This window comes from Seriola aureovittata, chromosome 5, assembly GCF_021018895.1.
Source record: "Seriola aureovittata isolate HTS-2021-v1 ecotype China chromosome 5, ASM2101889v1, whole genome shotgun sequence".
In the NCBI taxonomy this organism is placed as follows: Eukaryota; Metazoa; Chordata; class Actinopteri; order Carangiformes; family Carangidae; genus Seriola; species Seriola aureovittata.
In genome coordinates this window covers 8,177,327-8,199,116 of record NC_079368.1, presented here as the reverse complement: position 1 = coordinate 8,199,116, position 21,790 = coordinate 8,177,327, and the positions used below count along the sequence as shown (strand labels likewise).

Here is a 21,790-nt window from a genome sequence, read left to right as displayed (position 1 = left end):
CTGGTGCCTTGCTACTTATGCTGGTGCATCGCTGCCACAGGATGATCAGTGTAATATTGTGAACCCATCAGCAGGCATGTGTGTCAAAGTGTATGTGCAAATGCATGAGATACAAACAAAATGGCCACTCACTCATTACAATATTGCTACTAGTGGTCAAAAACTCCACAGGATACCTTTAAGAGTGGCTCAAAGTCTGTGCCATCACCGTTATCTAATCAGACCATGTTGCCAAGAATAAGGAACTATTTCAAGAGCTTTAAATTGAATGCATAAATGCAGACGAAGTCAATGTAGCAAAATGACACATTCACTGAATAGCACTGGAAAAAATTTCTTTAGATTCAAGCGAAGGAACTGAAGGTGAAGGAGAGAGTGTCAGACAAGCATCTCACAAAAACAACTACTTGTTAGGTTGTTGGTCATATCTCCATCCCTCTTGAAAATGGTGTTATTTTTAAATCAAATACAGCCAGATTAACTTAACACTTGCAGCAGTGGCCCAACAGTTTTCCACTTTTCCTTTTTTCTAGGGTGGAGAAAATGTCAGGAACACCATTCAATATGATCCAATCCAATAACACCACACAGTCTCCCAGTTGACGACAGCGTAGAATCAGTGCCTCTCTGATACAATATCAACAACAAATGAACATAATATAGTTCATAAAGGTAGAGCTGTGTATTTGGATTGATTTCAATTGTACAGCTGTTCCTATTTTTCTGGTATTCAGTGTTGATTTTAAGCACCAGTATAAAAGTATAAAAAAAGATTTGCTTTAATGCCACTCAAAGCATTCCAAGTACTTAAAACAGGCAGAAGTTGTTACAGGCTAGAAGTGGGAGCTGGCTGGTTTGGGTGATAAAAGCATTTAAATGTTATTATAATGCAAGAGTAACACAATTCACTGACTGCAATGGCTGTAGACCAAAACATTAATACATTATTCATGATTCATTGCTAACCAAGCACTAAGCATTCAATTGAATGAAGCAATGGCACATTTTGTTAATACTGTACATCAATTCAACACCAATGAGGTCTATACTGCCATTATGAGCAATATCTCAAAATTGTGACTATTTCTATTTCTACATATTCTTCATAATCTGTCTTCCACAGACCAGCTGTATTGTTTCTTAAGAGGCAGCATTATTCAATCAGCTTTTTAAAAGCCCCTAATCAGCAGTGACATGACTGGTTCTTGCAGCTGTAATGTGGTAAAGCCCCTTCCTCAGAGCAGCCATGAATGACTAATGATTCCTCCAGGAGGGCGTTTCGACAAACACCAGCAAAGCAAAACACAAACAGAAACTAGTGAGTCTGCCTCTGAACGGCCCGCCTCCATACAGTAAAAACTACCCGCATGGATAGGAGCGACTGTCAGACCTAATGTAGACAGATCAAACAAAACTATATTTGATTCAGCAGAAGCAGGTCAATAGTCTATTATGGGCGTAGGGAGGTGGCGTTTGTAGCCCCTCCTAGTTCATTCAGATACGATAGGGATCAGAACACGGGGGTGTAAGCGAGGGCTAATATCCGCACTGCCCTGCAGAGTGCTGCTCTCATATCCGTCAGTGTGATAACAGTTCAGCATAGCTGCTCCAAGAGACACCCCAGTCCTGATAAGACATCAATAACCAGCATTCTGCCCTTCTTCAACCCCAACAGCAACCACCTGCCAATCAGCTCCTTCAGGAAATTGCCTTTCTGTCCATTGAGAGAGGCCTTGTGCTCTTTGTTTGTTGATCTACTTTGACTTTGTGTTATCAGCTGCAAAGGCCTTTGAGGACTTGGGAAGGTGAGGATGTTTTAATTGACTTGGAAGCTCATTGCTTGCATTGATATGCTGGAAAGTGGAAAACAGCTCAATTTACCCAGAATCCTCGGGCTAGTTAGTTATAGTTATAGTATGGCCCAGAAAGTCATCTGATAGAGTGTTAACGTAAGACCAGGGAGGTCGTGGTCTATGATGAAACAACACAGAGTCTACAGCCATGTTAGCAGCTCTGTGAGGCTGCACATAGCCACAGCGATGCTTTGTGCAAAATGTAAAATATAAGATTATTACCATGCTTAAAATGACAATGCTAACATTTACCAGGTATAATGCGCACTTAGTTTAGCGGTTAGCATTACTAACATTTGCTCATCAGCACCAAACAAAAAGTATAACTGAGGCTAATGAGAATCTCACTAGTTTCGTCCAGTCAGAAACCAAAGTCCTGACAAACAGAAATTTTGACCTGATGGTGGCGCTAACTGAAAAGTTAAGGAGTCACTGAAGTTACAACAATTCACCCTGTGGGGAATATGAGAGACTTTACCACATTTCCTGGCAATCCATCCAATAGTTGCCGAGACATGTCACTTAAAACCTTTGGTGGCACTTGAGGAAAAGTCATAGGATCACCAAAGTTCATTCTCAGGGCGCAGTGAATGTCTGTACCAAATTTCACAGCTTCCAATAAATTTCAAGATATTTCACTAAAAACCAAAAATGTCAAGCTCATGGTGGTGTACAGGAAAAGTCGGGGGATCACCATAGTCACTGGGATTCATCCTCTGTGTATGTACAGAATTTCACTGCAATCTATCCGACAACAGCAGACCAATAGACCAGCATTGTAATATAGACAGCCACGCCACTAGAATGGTTAAAAATTGTGTCTTAGATGTACTGATAGGACAGACAGTATAGTCCAAAAGTCTAAATCATTACAGGTGTGAATGGCGTGTGCTGAGGTGTATACAGTACACGGTCAAAGAGTCAAAGCTATGTGCTTTTTGTCTCTTACCTTCTCATACTCAGATGCCTTGTGGCTATTTTTGAACAACTGGAGGTTCAAGTGCTTGTTCTCCTGGAGAAAATCTTGAAGCTCATTCTCCTAGGCAAAAGATGCAAAAAGAACAGAATTTAGAACCCAGTAAGTCACCATGATTTGACAAGAGCACAGCACTCAAACGCAACGTTTTGTTAGTGATAGCCCCTGCATTATTCATCTGAGGAGACTGCTCGAGGTTCTCTAGTATGTTCTAGAAAGCACTGGCCAAAAGAAGCTGCCATTTTAGCCACTAAAACAGAACAATAATAATAATGTTAGCTTTTATATCAGTGTCTTTAACATACCGGAATAGATGTAATAAAAAAACAAGGACATTTATATTCTTTGTCTCTTTATAGCAGTGGATGTTAACCAAACATGCATTCTGATACCCTCTAAACCACACACACACACACACACACACACACACACACACACACACACACACACACACACACTTCATGAAAAGTCTCCTTTCTCCACTCTTTCCTACCAAGTACGTACAAATGGGAGTAAAAAAAAAAAAAAATCACTTCATTGCAGAGGAGGAAAACTTAATTACATTCAATCAACAGTTGTGAGGCGTGCCGTGGATGCAATTTGCAGTATCAACTGGAGAGTTCTCTACATGCAGCCATGGCAGCATGTAGGCCAAGTGTTGTCAGGAATCAAGAAACCTACTGGCTCATGCATGATACATTTACAGTAAATACAGTGCTTCTTAATGGCTAGTGATGGTGTGCTTGCTCCTGCTACCTTATGTTTTACTTATGAAGGATGTTTCCGGGGGCAAATGGAGACAGGAGTTAACATGAAAAAGTAACATGCACGCAAGGGTACACATGTTAACAGACTGGAAAATGTTTAGCAATTTTCTTTGCTGCAGAGATGCTCACAAAGCATTATGAAATAAGCGTGGGTTCTCTGGAAAATGCACACCAAAAAAAAAAAAAAAAAAAAAAAAAGGGAAAAAAGGTGCCGGTCGCGGCAATAGGCCTTTTTCACAGTCGACATTTTGACATGTCACGGTAGGAAAATCACAGGTGTAAATAATAAAATTAATAATGGCTGAATTCACTTAGCTGTTTCAGTTTAGGGGTTTGTGCATTCTGCCTCACTGTTACACTGTCATGGCTTACCAGGACACATGAATAGAACAGAGCCATCATAACTGTTGATGGTAACACCTGTGCTTTTTCTGCTATGACAAACCTAAATGTGCAATGTGCACTAATGCATATACTGTACTGACGGAACAGTTACATATATTATATGATCTGCTGACCTGTACTCAAATTATTTGTATAAATGAGGAAATGAATTATCTTGGAAGACTGTGATTGTGAAATGCACAAAACATGTTTCAGGTATCTTTATCTTGATATAATGCAGACAATATTACCCTACTGCAGATGTGCATGAGTAGTAGTTGCTACCCTCACTAGTTGGCAAGTGAAATACTATTGAGTTAAACTAATTATTAATCGTTTAACTGTTCCACCTTAGATATCATGTAGCCGCCCGCCACTAGGTGTGACTGATCTGTCCTAATTTGCACCTTGTCGGTTTACAGCAAGGTGGAAATTGGGACAGATCAGTCCCACCTAGTAGCGGGATGACATCTTGTAAAACCAGGGAGGTTTAGCAGGATAATGATCTAGAAAAGGAATGGCATGTGAACATTGACCTGCAAAGTAAGAAGGCTACTAGCACTGCTACCGTTAGCCACACTTGGCAATGATTGCCTGAAATCACTCACTCATACTTCCTACTCACTATCTAGCGAGTTCTATGTAGAGGACTATGTAGTGAGCTCATTGGCAAAGTGAAAAAAACTTGGGGTCATTAATTCTGCACCGCTTTTCTTTCTTTCAGTGCGAGCGCAATGCATGATGGTACTGTATATATTGCTTGGTTAGTGACCATTGGTTGTACATACTATGAGTCCACTATATTGGGAATAATAATTGTCACTATACATTGTTTTCTTACTTTTAGACTCGTCGACTAGTCTAAACCTAAATTTCTCCTTAATCGAAAGGGAAATTAGTCATCAGGAACATCCCTAATTCATACTATCTGAAATACTGCTGCTTCTTCTACTACTAGTAGTACTACTACTACTACTGTACTTTACCCCTACCCTACTGCTACTACTCACTACATCTAATAATAATGATGATAATAAATTCTGACATGGACATGAAGCGTATTAACAAAGTGCACATATGCAGACCATAGAGGAGAAATACTGTGAAGGACAAACAGCAATAAGTAAACAACAGCCTGAAGACAGTACCAAAGTCACATCTGAGATCTGCTGTTTTTCCATTAATTTCATTTCCCTCACATCCAAAAAAATATTGGCATTTCAACCTGCATCAATTGTGTCCAGTCAATTTTAATGCTTCCCGTGCAAGCACTAGATTGCATTGGCATTCCTATTCATATCCATTGATCCTTCAATTCAGTGCTAATGTGGGCTGGCTAAGCCTCCAGGTGTCCATTCTGAAGGACAAACAGCTACTGAAAAAAACACAGAGAGCTCACATTTTACAGCATGCATGCACACTGATGAGAACGACATAAAAATACCTTTGAAGTTTAAAGCTTGTTGTTCATTTAAGCATTTTAACATGACTGCTCTCCTCATTTAAAATCCTTTTTGGAATTTGGATGTGACAGCACACACATAGTGGTGCAAACCAAATTGTCTTGAACACAGAGAATCAGCTGTTTCTTTGTCCTGTATTGTTGGCGTGTTAACGCTTTAAACAGATCAGTATACGTCATAATCCCTTGGCAAGACACGTTTTTATGGAGAGCCTGAGAGCCCAGTGATGGAGAGAACTCCAGGCAGAATGCATTGTGGTCTGTATTGAGCTGCCTCCAACATTATTCAGCTGGAAACATGAGATTTTCTGCTGCTATTTGAGATTTGCTTTGAGGACTAACACCCATGTACATGTAAAATGTACACAAGATAAATTCATTGATTAATGATCTGTAACGATTTAGAGACTAGATAATAGTAAATGACCAATTAAAGCCTCCATGACATAAACAGTAGGTTTAACTGATGTAAACAGCTTAATTGATCATCACTGACATTATTCACTGTGATATACTATTTTCAATTTCTAATATTACAAAAATACTATCTAGTGAGCAAAAAGATTAAAAAAATCTAAAACACATGATTGTCTTGTGATAAACAGGGAAGTTTTCTATTCATTCTTGACAACCAGGACAGTTCCATGAATAATAAACAATGGGACAATATAATTAGGCTTGGTGCAGAGTACCTGGGTTATTCATGTGTTTGAAAGCAGTGCAGCCGTGTGTTTTGTCCAGACACGGGCTGACTCAGCCTGGTGTGCCACAGCTACGTGTTCAATTTCGACAAGCCTGACAGATGAATCAACTCCGCCATTTAACACATGAGCAAATATTTCACCCACTTACTCCCTGTTCTGTAGAGTCAGTTAGTGTAAGCATCATTTGCTCTTGTTCAGCACAGCCAGCCCATCACAACAGTACAAATGATCAGCTGAACCTTTTCAGTTTGGTTCTTATTTCTTTACCGTGACCATCAGCAGTAAAGACATACACATATATTTCCTATTGACCACTGGTTTCCCCTAACATTGATGACCTTTAAATATTGATATTATTAAGAGATGACAGTAAAGCGTCAACTCAATTCTGAGATGCCTATAATGGCTAAACCTGTGCAGCTTAATTGTACTGATTAAAAAGCGGCGCTTTACAGTGTGTGGCCCTGCACACTGCTTTATCAGCACATACATGAATTCCTCTTAAGTTTTGCACACCGTGGTGTACATGAATGAACAAAAAGTAGAAAACCATATTGAAAATCATTTATAGGACTAATGTGTATCTGAATTTACTGCACTTTGTAAAATGCAAAAAATAAATAGATAGTTTTTAAAAAACAAAGAGAAATAAGAGTCTATGTTGAAATTTATTTCTGACAGTTTTTGCTTTTGCACATACAAAGCATGCTGTGTGGCGAAGCAATGAGAGATGCCAATCACGCCTTAGACAGAAGGTGTTTGTGTTTGCAAACGGCTCATGATGAAAGCTAAGCTGACCACAAAGACACACTGGCTACTGAGCTACACTTGAGAGCAGAACTCCACAGTCCAGTCCTTGGACTTGTTGAGTCTGCCTCCTGTCTTCCCCAGTATTGATGTTCAATTAGCACTGTTACATATTTGAGCGATGCTGGCACAGCTAATGCTTGTCGCCATAGTAACAGGTCTTAAATGCTAGTGGAGGCATACTCTGCCGATGGTCTGTAGTTATACACCCGATACTCAGGAAGGTGGAGGTGCCAGATGGCTATGCCAGTGTTTACTGTCACTCACACACTAAGTCAGTCTATGTGTTTATATACACGACAGCTGAACTCACTAGTAGGGAACATGGCATTAATACCAGCTGAAATTTCAAGACTTGGTAAGAAAAATCAGTGTATATTCCAGCATATGCTGTCAGTGTCAGGTAAACAGATTGTTATAAGTCCACCAGCAGAGCAGCTACACTGAGTTGTTAACAATTACACCTAATTCTGTAAGTTTACTTTAACCTGAGAAGGAGAGCACTGAGAAGGAGAAAAAGAGAGGAGAGAGAGAGAGAGAGAGAGAGAGAGGTAAGCCAGTATGGACCAAACAGGGAGTGACATTACTGTCAACTCGCCATCCCCTCACAATAGTGTTCATTGGTCTTGTCTGTGTTTGCGTCTCTGTTCTCAGAGCTCAGTGCAGGAGGAGATAAGAGCTGTGCTGCAGTCTGTGGAGACCAGCCTGCCATTTCTGCTCACCATTTGGGGACAGTTTGTCCTTTGGGTAGCTTCCCTTGGACTCAGCAGGCTGACAATGGGCGAGGAGGGAAGTGCTGCTGTGGGCAGGGAACGTGAGAGGAGGGCAGCAAAGAAAACAGTCCTAATGGAGTGTAAATTTGGGGCAGCTCATCTAAAGAGGATGGCTTAGGGGCATAAGGGAATGAATTCAAATGGTCTATGACCAAACAGTGCCATTTAAATTACTGCTCAATCCTTACAGCTCCTGCCTTTCATAGGAAAAAAAAATCTACCTCCAGGCCATCTGTACCATTATGTGCCTACTTCTGCTTCTACAGGTTACAAACATGTGTCATTTTTATGTAATGCTGAACTTCAACTTTCATAAAACAGCTTTTATGTCAGTCTTACAACACCCTGTATTGTTTTTCCCACGTCCAAAACCATATACCATAAGTTTACAAATGTCTACACTTAAACATTCAATAAAATTCTCATAAATTCAACTAAAATTAAACTCAACATTTTGCTGCAGAAGAGATGGAGACCTCATCTGAGTAGCTGCAGGAACATCACAGCAGTAACATGGCATTCTCTCTCAGAACAAAATTAAAGAGAAGCTGAACAGAGCTCTCCATCTCAGTATACTGTAATATAAAGTGATTAGTCATTCTACTTAGTGAGGCTCCTGTAACTATAATGGTAAAACCCCTCGGACCAGAATCATTTACTTAAGCTTTATTTATACTGTGATTTAAAACTATGATGCCTGCGGTGAGAGACTGATAGAGTCTGATGTTCAGTATGTTTGTAAAACAATAGTTTTATTGCCACTGCTGGTCAGTGGTTACCTGAGTGTACTCGACATTCAGCCCTGCTCCCCAGTACCAACTAACAATAAAGATTGATGAGAAATTTTAATCACCCAAACCAATAGACAACACTTGTTACTGATGGTCATAGGAAATTACTAGACATCTGGTCTCCAGCACTTCACTTTAGTCTACCTTGAACTCTGCCAGTGATGAAATAGAGGCATTTCAGCTTGTTGAAGCTAGTCCTACCTCAGCCATGCATCATTTACATCAGCTTTCAGTCTTCTTTTCTTTTTTGATGTATCGCTGTGGTGTATTACCATCTTTTATCACAGCCACTCCTGTGTTCGTGACAACATACAAGCAAACGGGAAACCCACTCATCAAAACACTGCTCAACAGCACCAGAGGGTACCTTTATCTGGCCACTGCTAGTTGGTCAGTCTACAGTTCTGATAATTAATAACTCTGCATCAACATGTGAAGTGATATAGCTAACCCCTGAGCCATCCCTGCCACCAACAGAATATATATATATATATATATATATATATTATATATATATATATATATATATATATATATATATACAAACCACTTGTGTAACACATCTCTGACCTTTTAGTGTGGTGACCATTACCTGAAAAACACAGACAGCACCGTGCACTGCTGTATGTTGCACTGACCTCCATGAACTGATGTGTATACAAAATAAACTAATAAAGCCACAGCCTGAGGATACTACTTGCATTTTACAGATTTGTTTAGATGCATCATAGCACCACACCCTGTATTTCCCTCTATTTTTGCATGATGACACACAGAATATAATTACTGCAACAAAGTGTATTCTTCATTCTCAAATGTATTCCCAATACAAACAAAACCCAACCCACAGACACCGCAACTTGCAGTTAACTGCTCCAATTTTTCAATTTCAGTCATCAACGCCTGAGAACCAAGCTGTCATTACAGTAGACTGCCACTCATTTTCTCAGGGGACATTTGTGTGTGATGATAGCAGGCAAGGCTCTCAGGTACAAATCAATTTCAGCCTCCATCCTTTCACTCAGAGGCCGAGGTATATTTTTGGAGCACTTACCAAAGTCTGACATGTTTGATTCTTTTTCTTCACCTCCGCCTCAAGTGCTTCACACTCCTTCCTTCTGGTGCTGATCTCAGTCTCCTGGGGAGAGAAAAAAAAAAGTAGAGGACGGCTGCTATGGTTTGTAAGGAACAGAAGCTTCCTGAGAGAAGTCAGTGAGACTAGGCAGACAGAGAGAGAGCTGGAGCATTTCGTCATTCAGCAGTATTTAGGTATGTGAGTTCATGTGTGTGTGTTCATGTGTATATGTATGTGTGTGTGCAACAGAGAGGCAGAGGGAGATTTCCAGAGATTATCTAATAGATATTACAAAATGTTTTTGTTGTTGGAAAACAGACAGGAGGCTGGAATGATTGAAAGGTTCAAATGTTGAGGGTGTAGGGCAGGGCTTTTCAACTATGTTGTTCAGGGGACCACATTTCCTGAAAGCTAAGTTTCCCTGAGCTATTCTCATTATACACTTGACACAACATGGCACCACGTTTTCAAAACTGTTATTTTGCCATATTGCATTTGATTTTCTGTGCAACATAAGCTGCGATATCAACAAAAGTAAACACATAGTTTTCTACAACACATCATGTCAGTTGTCTGGCACATAATTTGATTAATTCTGACATCTCTTACAAAGCTACATCACAGCATTTTTTAAGTGAGGCAAACAACAGAAGAGAACAAAGAGAATGCTAAAGTTCAAGATGAACTGAACTCGCCTAAGCATTTGATGCCACACAGCTATCTGGAAATCGTTAAGATATTATACTGTTCAGCAAACTTCAACAGCATTGTTTTGAACAAATCACTATTACAGACTAATTTTGTGATGATGGAAATGTAGTACTCAATGATTTACACCAGGACTTTTGCTGTGACAGTATTTTTAATGTGCAGTAGTTTTACCAGCAGCCCTAACATCACCAACACCCCCCACCCCCTGCTCTGAGTGATCTGAACCTGAATTTCTGTCCATTTCAGATTGAATGTAAGAACACACCCAGAACTATCAGCTTGTTAATGGTTACTTTTCCTCATTAACCCATCATATAATTAACTCTGTGTGTGAGCTAGTCGGTCGAGACCTGTGCATTTCTCCGTCTGTATGTGACGGACTTTCACTGGATGTTTCCAGAGATCGCTCGTGTTTCTGCTCTAACATGCAAAAGACTGAACCACACTTTGAATGTTTAGTTCTCTCCGCAATTGTCACTACAAGCAGCTTCTCTGTGTCTGTGAGCTCCAGGTGCTCCAGCATGAGACAGAGCTGCCCCCACCCCTCACACACACAGGCTCCAAGAGAGCGAGAGAGCGAGAGAGAGAGATCTGACCTTATCAATACGGCTGTTTAATATAGTTAATTAGGCTATAGTTGAAATATGGGAACATTTTGACAACAGACACTGCTGTTACTGTCTGGGACTGGTGAAACTGTTCACCAAGAAGGCTGCTGCATTATTACAGCCTCGCTGTGGTTTAGAGGATTTATTGTAGCAAAAAATTATTTGCAATTAAACAATTGATCGGCAGTCGGAGTTGGCCCGAGGGCTGCCAGGTGAATAGCGTGTGGTCCTCTGGGAATAATGTGATGAAAAAGATCAAAGAAAAATCTGTTTAAAGGGCTTCACTCAGGTGGGACGCTCATAGTTGTAATTTAACAAGACTAAGATTTTACAGCCATTCTAGCAACTCTGAGGTTGTACTTAGGCGCACAGGTGAGTTAACTTAAATGCTAACATCAGCATGCTAACATGCGTAAAATGCTAACATGCTGATGTTTAGCAAGTATAATCTTTACCATGTTCACCATTTTAGTTAAGCAGAAGAGCATGCTAAATTTTGTTAATCAGGACTACACACAAAGGACAGCTAGGGGTGGAGAGAACCCAAAAGTGAGTTTAACCCAAAGAATTGGATAATTAAAATTTTGATGCCACCAGTGTGGCTATTAAAAATTAAGCTAAAAGCTAAAAGCCTTGCCTTTCCTTGAATCACTTTTATTTCTCCATTCTTCATGTAAGGTTGTTAGGTCTGAATACTTTTTTCACAGCAAACATGTGCACTTGTGATAGCAGAAAAAAGCACAGGTGTTACTAATTACATTAACGACAGCCCTGTGTAAAGCCAACTGCACAACAGCAAAGCCTTAAACCTGACACTGCTAATTGAAAGGCAGACATTATTAAAGGTTCCCTGTGGAGTTTCTGACCTATAGTAGTGCTATGGAGCAGTTCTTTAACAAGTGGGTCCCCAAAGAAGAAGATTGAAAGGTAGTGATCATGAATGTAAATGGACTAGGCCTACTTTCAGTCCTGACACATTAACCATATCTCGTCAGTAACGTGAATTACCATTTTTTCCCACATTAGAAGAACTACTAATGTCTGCATCTGTAGGGTTGCCACCTTTTATGTGAAAAAAGGTGGCAACTGGTTTGGTTTTACTTGACATTACTCCACAGAGTACCGAGAAAAAAGTACTAGAGTCATTTCATTTTCAAATACGGGACGATCCCATCTTATACGGGATGGGTGGCAACCCTATTCACCTGTTTGAAGAGCCGCAAAATCAGGCCACCGCCTCCTTCCGCAGGCAGAGGTCCAGCGCGTTCATATTCTTCTTCTTTGTCAGATGGCTCTGCCTGATGCAAGGATTACGAAACAGCGCCACTACATTGCTGTAGTGGCGTACAGCTGCAAACAAGTAATAGAATTTTGTCGGGAGGCAGAGGTGGCACGAAATTTGATGGAGGCAGCCTCCTCCCTATTCTCTATGCAGGAAAAACCTGGCTTTAGTTTCTTTACAAGACTGTTAATCAGATAAAAACTCAGTATGCTCAGACATGCACAGTATACTATTGTATTCCCTCTCATTAGTCATAATGTAAGGGTCCATCAGTACATAGCTGACACCTGATATTCTCTTAAGATTTCTTCAAAGTCTGTCATGTTTCCATCACATTGAGTCTATTGACCATGTTTTACAGCAGAGGTTTCCACTTGTCATAACAGCAAAAGCACAGGTGTAACTAATAACCTTAATAATGCGTCTGGCCCATTTAAGGATGCCGGCATGCACAACAGCAGAGCCCTGGCACTGATAATTCTGAATGGAATGCAGCCTTAATTAATGTTATTAATTACCTCTGCCAAGGAGATTATGTTTTCACTCGTGTCTTTTTGTTTGTCAGCAGAATTACACAAAATGTACCGAACTGATTTGCACCAAACTTGGTGGATGGCTGGGCCATATATATAGTTTTGAGATCTACGAGTCTGCACAGTTTGGTGCAGACCCAGATAATAATAAGGATCTGATGGAAGAAAATGTTGGATTATTCAGACTTGGCAGAGGTATGTTCTCCATTCTGGTTGGTTTGTTTGCTTATCTTTTTATTTGTCAGCAGGATTACACAAAAACAGCTGACCCCATTTGCACCAACCTTGGTGGAGGGATGAGGCATGGGTCAGGGAAGAAACCATGAAATACTGGTTCCGATCCAGTTAAAGAGGCAGATCCAGGATTTTCTTTTGTCACATTCCTTAACATTGAAAAATTTTTCAACATCTTAATCAGTTTCTCAGGAAATAATGTATGGATCTTATGACTTACTATGTTTTATGATAAATAAATCATTTATGTTATGACAGACATATGTATAATTGTTTGGCCTTGCCGGAGTTACGCGCTCTACTGCCATCCTAGTTACATCTGTGCTGTGCTGACATCAGTCAAAACATCTAATGAATATGGATGTATAAACTGAAGGGCTCAATTGTAAGGATTTAAATATGTTAGCATATATACTGTAGATTGCATCCTCTGTCCATTTGTAATAATATAAGGTTTCTCCAGTGCTTAGCTGACACCTATAATATTCCTTCCTGGGGGTTTTTGAATGTCTGTTATGTTTCCATCAAGCAGCCGTTTAACTGAGCTGACAGTTGAATGCTGCGTTAGCTGGAATTACAATGAAAAGAAGTTCAGCTTTCTTCACAATGTGCGATTAGAGCCAAAACATGACTAAAGTCTGCCACAGTTTCCACAGAGGACGAATTGTTTAGTCTATCAGTGCTGTTCAGACAACTCATCTGAGCTGGCTTCTCAGTAGGGGCAGACAGCTAGAAATGGGATACCCCCATCAAAGCAGCCTGTGTGTTCAGTCCTGCCCTGGAGATGCCACATCTCTTTGTGACTTCACTCTAATCAGGAGGTAACACATTCTGCCAAGCCTGGATGCATTCAATAGTGAAGGGTAGAAAATACACCTCTTCTCTATGGGCATTCATTTAATGCTTAGCCCACTATTGCACTGCTCTTACAGTAAAAATAAATGAAAATGTTACATCACCAATCAGATCCTCTGTTTATCAGCAGACGGAGCTTTCTATCAGTGTATGAGGAACATCCTTGCTATGGATGGGAATGAAAGTGCAGCTGGATGTTCCAAGATTAGCGTATAGAATTAAACAGGATTTTATCAGTGTCAGTGTGAGCTAGCAATGTACACACACACACACACTCGCTCTCTCTCTCTCTCTCTCTCTCTGGTAGCATGGCACCACGTGTCCCTCTGCAAAACTAAAATAAGCACCAGCAGAGTGACCAGAAGGCCACAGCAGACAATACATGTGAGAGCGCATGAATGTGCACTTCATCACAGCAATGCTCACAGCTTGGTTTGACTTTGAATATACATATACACACAAACACACACACACATATATATATATATGAATTAATTTAAATGGAAGATATTTTACTTTGCTAGATCTGCGGGTTCACCTCTTGCCCTGCGAGTTCCAACAATAATCAGGATCTGTAACCTTGTGGCACTTCACCCCAGGCAAGTGACAGTTGGCATGATTAAGTCTTTGACCCCTTTTCTGTCATAGCTGGTCCACCAATGATCCTGCGTAACTGTATGTACAATGTGTGTATGTGCTCTAGTATTTCTATCCTTTCAAGGACTAAAAACCTCACATGGACAGAAAGACATGGGAAATAAATGTCCTCTGAAGTGAGGCGAGGTAAGATAAGGGTAAGGTTGCAGTTTGGATTTAGAATTAAAATTATGTTCAAGGATTATTTAAATGTTTTCTGTGTTTGGGATTTGTTTAAATTTAGGGTTAGAGTTATGTTTGAGAATAAAATGGATAATCATGAGGTCAGGCTTTGCAAACTTCTCACAAACCGCTAAATTTAGCACAACCATAAGCCACAAAATCAAGAGATGTTTGTTCTCAGAATCTCTACTGAATAGTTCAGGTAAACAGGATATATACTGTCACATCAATGTTTGAGAGATGATTCATTTAGTTACTCAGCAGGGAGCTATAATAGCCACTGCAGGTGTTACTGCAGTTTCTATGGGATTTCTAGCACCTAAAATCCTCCTTTCTTATTCACTATATTGTTAAAACTGGTTCATGCAAAGATGATTTAAATGTTTAAATGACACCAGTAAAAAAAGATTCGACATAAAAAAAAAAAAAAGAAGTATACATATGCACAGCATACACTACCATGTTGACGCTGAACGAGTTCCTTTGAGTGAATCACACAGAGCCTCCGCAGACAGCTTGCCATCTCCCATGTGGGCTGGTATCTAATGTGTGCAGTTTTCAGAACCAGACGGCTATGACACTGCACTAACATGCACGATGAATCGTTCACTCACACGTTTGCAGAAACACACACACATGCAAATACCCAGCTCTCAGGCTTGTTCTCAGGCCCATTTGTTTGGAACACATTTGCCAATGTTCAATTAAAAATCCCTCTGATAAAAGATTCAAATGGCTGCCATTGTGAGTAATGAGCTCCTGTTTAAGTGAAGAGGCGTTTACTGCACAGCAGATGAAGACAGATGAGAAAGACCATCCCCTAAGGCTGGATCTAGCATTCGTGCCTCTGTGGCACAAATGCAAATGCATGCACAAGACAGGTACATCCAAAGTGATCTATACTACCTCCATGACTCTTGTAGGTCTGTGCAGTCTGGAGAGTTCTCATGGTGAACTATCTTTGGGGGGGTTTCTGTCAAATGATAGTATATCTTTGAAAACCAATGGTCTACAAAAAGGTATGATTTGGCTTTAGGTTTTGCCAAGATCCAGAGTGAGGAACAGAAAAAGTTATGGATTATGTAGTGTTAATGCTGCCATTCTAGCATTTTCACCAGTGCTGAAATGATCAAATATTCAATTAGTCGATCAACAGCATTAAATCAGCCAATAAACCTGATAAACCATCATTCATCAAGAAAAGAAAAAAAACACCAAACATTTTCAGGTTCTAGCTTCTGCTTCCCATATTACAAATACATCAAGTAAATGCTGGTTTATCAATAATAAATAAAATCCAGTCTTGACAACTAATTATCATTTACAATACCAGAACTGAAGCAAGCTAAAGAGGTTAACAAAAGAAGACAAGAAGTGAAAACAGCCGAGCCTCAGCTGCGAGCCCTGAACGCAGGCATCTCAGTGTTCAGCACCATGGAGAGCTCCCCTGGGATCACACAGCAGCAGCATAGGTGAATATACAGTTTACATTAACTATGTTCGCTGCTGCTGACTTTCCTCCGTAAATTCAATGCACAGAAACATCTCGATGGAATGAGGTTCATAAGCTACAGTATTATTTCTGCAACGACTAATTAACACAGGAGGCTTTCCCCATCCTATTCTCAGTGTTCAGTCTTCTGATCTTTTGTAGTTGGGAAAGCTCTGTATAATCTCTGGCGAGCAGGGGTAACCTCATTACTCTCTCTCGCTGTCTTTTTCTCTCTCTCTGTCTGTCTTTCTCTCTCTTTCATCCCTTGTTGTGTTGAATATGCATGATGCCTAATGATGGGTAATAATCCTGCCAATGGCTGAGCAGGAAAAAAAAAAAACTGCAAACGTTTTCTACCATGGGGCGATTCTATGCAAACAGCAGATATCTGATGGAGATATCAAACATAGACAGACATGCACAGGAGTTAAACTTGCTCCGGGATGGGATTTAAAGCAGCCTCCCTTCTTCTTGCAAAACCTTTTAGGTTAACTTCACATCTAATTATGACACTGAATGCTAATCCTCTAAAAAATATGCAGGCACACAGTGTGATACAACTCAGCGGAGCTACATTATAATAAAACTCATGGCCACACAAGAGAAAAAGCACTTGACTTTTTCCTGGGAGTAGTTGCACTCAGAAACAAACAGTACATCACACCTAACTGTGGCACTTGCTGTAGCTGTACAGCTAATATGTTGCCTCTCAAAATGTCAGTGGTGCTCCCTGAGATATATATATATATTTATTTATTTATTTATTGTCCAGAGACACTTTTTTCTTGTTATTATGTGTTTGTTTCTTGCAGCTGAGCTGCAGCCAGAGGAAAGGCCATTAATGAGGCTGAAGGAAAGACCACAGATGCCGAGTGTTAGCAAGCCACTGTGCTGTCAGGGTCTTTAAGAGAGGATTCCCTTCTGTTACTCAACACCCAAGAACCGGTTTTCACATGTACACATAGTATAGCATACACGTAGTATAACATGTAGTATATGACTATATTGCACATACTGCTGGCCCAGACACACAGTAATCTAGTCCAGCACAGCAAGCCCTTGTGATTTCAAATCATTTGAAATGGCAGAGTAAGTTACATAACCCCTCCAGCTTAAGTCTGTGAGCGCAGGCACAGATGCTTGCACTCCACTAATACTGTATTCGTCTGCCGCCTGCAAGTGTATATCTGTGTGCATGAGTGTGTTTGTGAGCATGCGTGTGTATGCACAGTAGCATGCAGAGTGACTGCTGAATCACAGATTTACAGGAAAAACAAGTGTAACTCCCAGAGGTCAACAAGTACATCCTTCCACGCACGCACGCGCACACACACACACACACACACACACACACACACACACACACACACACACACACACACACACACACACACACACACACACACACACACACACACACACACAAAAGAGGAGAGGACAAAAGAAATATCACAGAGCAGAGAAGAAAGGGTAAAGAGTGAGGTAAAAGAAACGAGTGATATTGAATTAACGTATGATCACGACAGAGATATGTAATGCGAGGCCTAGATATGAATACAAATGACAAAGAAGGGAGAATGGGCAAAATGAAAAAATGGGATGGAGGCAGGATTTACCGTCTAAGCTCCTCAGCTCTGCAGCATTTTGTCCCGGGTATAAGACCTCAGCGAGTCGTCCTCTATCAGGCATATTAAACATCATGCAGCAGTGGCAGAAGGAGTAACCTAGTCTGGATTCCACTTGCTCTCCCTCTTTCTCTCTCTCTTTTTTTCCCTTCACACTCTCTCTATCTCCCCACCAAGAACCACGAGCCTCAGCGTGCTGCAGAATCAGAAATGAAGCTGCCACTATCACCGGGGTCTGACCTCTCTGAGCCACCCATCGCTACACTACCTGCCTGCTGATGTCTCATGAGTGTAACACACTACTACTGAAGAGCAAAAAGGGAGGAGAGGGAGAGGAGAAGGAGCAATACTGTCGGCAAGGCAGAGGAGAAGAGAATGAATGATAATGAATGAAAAAAAAAGGAAAAACAACAGATGGAAAAACAGAATGAACTAGAAGTAGAGCACATACCTCCACCAAGGCCAAAAATCCTACACGACTGTCAGATCCAGAATATTATCTGGATTTGCACCAAATTGTACAAAGTCATAGATCTCCACACCTCAAGTGTGTTTGATTTTTAACATCATTCTTTCCTGAGAAATGAAATAAAGTGTTGAAACATGCCCAGATTCTTGGATCTGTCCTTTTAAACCAGGTCAGAATCAAAATATTATTCTTCCCTACACTATGTTTGGTGCAAATTGGTTCAGTACTTCCTGCTGACAAACAAACGAATGAACCAACAAACAAACAGACTCGAGTGAATACACAACCTCCCTGGTGGAGGTAATAACTATTCTTCTACTATCACAGGCCTCTATGATAAAAGCAGTGATGAAAGCAAAGTGACAGGAGCAGAGCAAAAAGGATGAACTAAGATCTATAATAGAAATGTAAGGTTGTTGGAATAGGAGGCTAATTTGAGAGAGCAGGCTCAGTGTGTATGAGAGACTCCAGAGAGAGGACTGTAAATCTGATAATCCCACTGCATGAACACCAAGAAGTCAGATGAGACTTTTACCTTAATGGAAACTAAACAATGACTCATCCAGCCACAACAGACTCCTACAGAGATAAAAGAAAGTGTGTGTATTGCCGTGAGATCTATTCATTTGCCCGTGTGGAAGATGACAATGCCTTATTCAATAATGCACCATTATATGGAAAAATTACCGTATGATCAGAAAATAAACAGGTTCTATTTTTGTGTTTTGGCAGCTGGAAGCATTTCGCTGACTAAAGGTCCACAGAGAACATTGATGATTACTGCTGCAACCAAGCAAATGCTGAAAGCCCACTGCTGTTGCCCACTCAGACACAGAGGCTTACTCATCCCCAGCTGGATTTGCTGGCCAAGCTTCTTCAGACTGTCATTCAGTTCACATGGTAACCTTCATCTCTCAGGGCAGAGCAGTAAACACCTCGTAAGAAAAGATGGTCATAAACGTGTATCACCCCTGCAGTTTTTATTGAAACTGTTTAGAGAAAATTCAACTGACAAAAAAAATAAATATCAACCACACTGTACCAAGTACAAGGTGATACATGTGAGGACAGGACATTATATGCTTCATATGGACTGTAAACCGTGGGGTTCGACTCCCTGCACCACAATGATGAGGTGCTCTGTTGTTATTCCTGTGTTTTTCCCATTTTGTCAGTGAATTTAGAACAATAGGGCAGAGATGCATGGAACTGCACAGGATCACATGCACACACAAGCTAATTGCTCTAAAACAAGAAAGAAAACATGCCAGTAGGATGTATATTAATCCCCTTTGACTCTCCATCCAACTATCAAGGGAAGAATTATTGCAAATTCAACCAGTCTCATGAATATTTGCAAAAGCTTGAAAACTTTTTTTTACACTGCATGAAATATTTCCGCAAAAACTCTTCAAAATGGAACAGCCTCTTTGCAAACACGGGGCAAATACTGCCGTCTGTTACCTAACCAATGAAATGAGCCCAGGTCGAATAAAATCAATGTTCAACCATAGCAATCCAACTTTCTTGCAGATGTTTCCCCAAAGGTGTTCTCTGAGACAGAGCTAACTCCCAGGCTGTGCATCACTACCAAATAAGTGCTACCACAAACGTATCTTTTTCACTTGAAATTTCTTTCTGCCAACAAGACTAGGTCAAAACCAAGTATATGGCTGGATTGCGTATGGTCAAGGTGCGAAACTGAGGATGTAATAAACAACCGACATCATCGCGTCACAGTTGCATTCGGCCAAGCCCAAAACACAGCATAGTCTTTCTTTAATTCATGTGTTTGGTGATTTTGTCGGACGACGTCGTGGTTATAAAATCAGGATTTTAGCAGCAGAGCAGCAGCTTGGAAATAGCTTGAAAGTGACAGCTGGTTAACATGTAGTGTTAATGGGTTTCAGTCACTATTTCATACTTGTTCCAATGTCTGACAACTGAAACAAAAAAATATGTAAATGAGAACAATTTTGATGGAAATTCGGCTGTATTAAAAATACTATATATGTGAGCACAGAGAGTAGCAGAGATGCAAATATAAAAAGTGCTGAAGCCGGCTGACACTAGGCAGAAGGCAAATACGACGCAATGACATCATGAATATGCTAATTGACATATTATGTCATCTAGCCACATTTAGCGACTTTTCAAGCAGGCTTTAGCTACTTTCCATTGAAAGTAGTTGGCAACACTGGTCATTCAGTCAGGGACATTCGCAATTATAGAGCTGGAGCTGCTGTTGCAGTCCAGCCAAGAAAAGCTGCAAATTACTTTCAATTTTTCTGAACTGTCTCTGCTAAATCAATCACTTTTGGCCAGATTCACAATCATCACTGTGAGATCCTGTTTGGGAATGAAACATTACAGGAATTTGAAATAAAATTATGTAATGACCAACAAATATACAGGGGCCTACTTGACAAAAAAAGATAGGTAGCACTTATGGATAACTACAGAACTCATTCATTAGTTTTTAATTGTTTCTCCTGCTGCTTCCAACCACAGATCCAAATATTAACTGTCAAAAGATGACAGAATTACTTGAATAAATAGCTTAAAATAAATAAGCATAACCAAAGTAATACTGAGAACCACTAAAAGACAAGTAGAGCATCATGTTTTGGAGAAGCTGAAGTACCCAGATGGCCTGTGTGTAAATACACAACACTGAGACCATGAAAGCCAGAGTATCACGCCTGGCTCAGTCTCATTAGAGTGGCCAGTAGTTGTAGAGGTAGATGAGCTGTTGAGATGATGGACTGTTCTCTGAACAGTCTGGACACAGTGTTCAACCCTCGGGAGGCAGTGTCAACATTGGAAACTGAGCAGGAGAGCAAACGCAGGAGAACAAATGAACCATGAATCAAGACCCACTAATACGATACAATTGTACACACAGGAAATCAAGGTACTTGTGGGGCACAGCTAACACATTAGCCACAGTACAAGCCTCTGATTATTCTTTGTAGCAGCCTGTTGGCAACAGATACAGTCACAAAGAGCACAATTTAAGCACAATTAACAGGCTGTAATTCGGTTATTCAAATTACAAAATGACTTTAAATTAGATCTTGGTCATCAGGGCAATTAAACACAAAATGTTTGTTCAGTATGTGTTGCACATTAGAGGTTAAAATCTTTACAAACAATATAAAAAAAATCTAGTCTGTGAACAAAGTAAAGTACATTGCTCTAAAATATGTTTGGGTTATATCTTGCAATCATTATCCAAATGATTAATGCCTTGTGAAACACAAAAATGAAATATAAATAAAGAGGTTGAGAAATTTGACCATCTGATTAGACCAAATTGATTAATTTGATCAGATGAAATAGCCACAAATTTAATCTGGCCACACGTGTCTGAAATACAATGAATTTGTAATGTTGCCCTGCAGGCAGTTGAGGTCAGATATATTACACAATGTTTCATGCGAAACAAATTCAATATGAATTACAAGACAGGCAAGACAAGCTCAACCACACATACCAGGAAACAACCACATAAGTAAAAGAGCAGCTATCTTTCCCTTCATGCTGTCATGACTTTGCCAGAATCACTCT

General features: G+C 40.3%; 1 protein-coding gene across 36 annotated transcripts in view; it reads right to left on the bottom strand.

The window, feature by feature from the left end:
• rimbp2b (RIMS binding protein 2b) overlaps positions 1–21,790 on the bottom strand; it is an 86,848-nt gene that overhangs the window by 32,223 nt on the left and 32,835 nt on the right. For all 36 annotated transcript variants that reach the window (XR_008827816.1, XM_056375955.1, XM_056375957.1 and 33 more), the window contains 2 exons: positions 9,572–9,655; positions 2,803–2,892 (listed from right to left, as the gene is read on the bottom strand). Coding sequence is in view for 31 of the 36 variants with exons in the window: in XM_056375955.1 (XP_056231930.1) it covers positions 2,803–2,892; positions 9,572–9,655 (174 nt within the window). In the remaining 5 variants the exon portion in view is untranslated. The remainder of the gene's footprint in view (positions 1–2,802; positions 2,893–9,571; positions 9,656–21,790) is intronic.